This window comes from Salvelinus sp. IW2-2015, unplaced genomic scaffold, assembly GCF_002910315.2.
Source record: "Salvelinus sp. IW2-2015 unplaced genomic scaffold, ASM291031v2 Un_scaffold1267, whole genome shotgun sequence".
Lineage (NCBI taxonomy): Eukaryota > Metazoa > Chordata > Actinopteri > Salmoniformes > Salmonidae > Salvelinus > Salvelinus sp. IW2-2015.
In genome coordinates, this window is record NW_019942809.1 from 49,975 (window position 1) to 51,969 (window position 1,995).

General features: G+C 49.2%; 1 protein-coding gene across 1 annotated transcript in view; it reads left to right on the forward strand.

Annotated features, from left to right (window-relative positions):
• The window catches only part of LOC112070259 (dedicator of cytokinesis protein 7), a 48,903-nt gene that overhangs the window by 29,411 nt on the left and 17,497 nt on the right, over positions 1–1,995 (forward strand). The window contains 3 exon segments of the mRNA XM_070438892.1: positions 4–151; positions 633–781; positions 1,176–1,358. Coding sequence (XP_070294993.1) covers positions 4–151; positions 633–781; positions 1,176–1,358 — 480 coding nt within the window.

The window sequence follows — 1,995 nt, forward strand, 5'->3', positions numbered from 1 at the left end:
AAGGCCATCAGTGCAGTCCACTCTCTGATGTGCAGTCATGATGCGGACCCTCGCTACACGGACCCCCAGGTGCGAACCCACATCGCCCAGCTCTACCTGCCCCTCATCCCCATCGTCATGGACACCCTGCCCCAGCTCCATGACTTCACAGGTGAGAAGGACACACTRTAGGTCAGGGGTCGGCAACAGGCTGACCGCGTGCCAAAAACGTCCAGCAGGTTTTTGGGGGGTTGTAAAAAAAGACGGTCAAATCACCAGGAATTCGTTTAGGAAGTCTGTTCCCAAGTATTCCCACAAATAAAAAAGAGATATGTCTCAATGTAATCAAGGTATGAAATTATTGTTATTCTCAAATACAATCTGTTTTGGGGCTTAGTTGTGGTCAATTTTCAGTGTACAAATTATTCTAATTATGTTCCGGCCCCCCAACCATCCGCTCCGACAAAAATCGTCCCACGGCCTAATCTAGTTGCCTACCCCTGCTGTAGGTTAACCAGTATCATCTTCCTCTTCTCTGACCATGTGGCGTTGTGTTTAAACCCTGACTGGAGGTGGGAGATTTCATGCTAGCTAGTTATTCCGGCTTAGGTTGATATAGAATCAGCAGTATGTTTTGTTCCTGTGCTTGTCAGACACTTCTCAAGCCCGGGGCCGCCACGCCCCCGCTATGCAAGACGAGGGGGACCCAGACAACGGAACCATCAGTCAGTCTGTCGCCATGGCGATCGCTGGCTCCCCGCTGCCGCATGCCAAAGCCCCCAACTTCACCATGCCCACGGTGGTGAGTAGTGAGACACCATCAGCCCCCCTCTGCTGTGTGGAGCTTAATGCCTCAGGCTTTCATATCTCAGGCATTTTTAGTAACTCCAGTAACCCTGGTAACGATTGAAGTTATTATCCCCCTCCCTCTGTTATTGAGATCCTTTGTAGTACACTTCCACACTAAGGTACAGTACCAGCATGGGGCAAATCCACAACACCAGAGGGGGTACAGCATGCCTCCATCTAATGACAGCCTCCATACTGAACTACCCCTCACTACCTGTAGATGGCTCACTGCTCATGAGCTCCTCTGACACTCTTTCTCATCCACATAGTTTGGAACGTGACATAGTTTGGAACGTGACATCAGGACAAACTCCTAGCCCTAATGTAGGCGTTCATCTCTCTCCCAGGCTGGTCGTCAGTGCAGCTCTCTGTCGGCAGAGTGCAGTAGGACTCTGCTGGTGTCTTTCCTGTGGGTTCTGAAGAACGCAGACGCTGCTCTGCTGGAGAGCTGGGTGTCAGACCTCTCTGTGCTGCAGATCAACAGGCTGCTAGACCTGCTGCACCTCTCGGTGTCCTGCTTCGAGTACAAGGTAGGCACCACTTTTACCAAAAGCCTCAACTTTTAACAAGCTGAAGCCTTCAAACTGAAATGTGATCTTCCGCAATTTACCAACCCCTCTAAGCAGAAGATGCGGGGTGTCTGCCAGTATCAAATCGTCACCATCCACCGCTCGTCGCAGTCCTATCTCTTAACCACCCCGATCCTTGCTTCTATTTGCATATATTTTCCAGTGCTGTGATGTTTTCCCCAGTTCTGACCTTTCTACTTCTCAATAGTTTCTTCAGAATTTCTAAAAATTAAAAGATGTTTTTTTTTTTTTGCATAAAAGTATTAATTAATATTAATTGATCGATGGATTTGAACCTTTTCAAAATCCCCAGTAGGTGCTTCGTGCAGTTCTTCCGGCATTCTGGCCCTGCGACCCAAACCAGGCTAACATATGCGATATGTACGCCCGGGGAAGTTGGTTTAACTGCCCTGCTCAGCGGCAACACAGGACCCACTATTTTACATACCCTGTTCAGCTTCGTGGGTATCTTCTGAGCGTCACATTGTCCGTGGGCTTTTGCGCTCAATCCCTTTCTGGTACGGCCCATAGCGCTCTAAACATCGTTAGCTATGTACCGCCTGATTTCTGTCTTTCTCCTTCACCTCCTTTCTCCCCC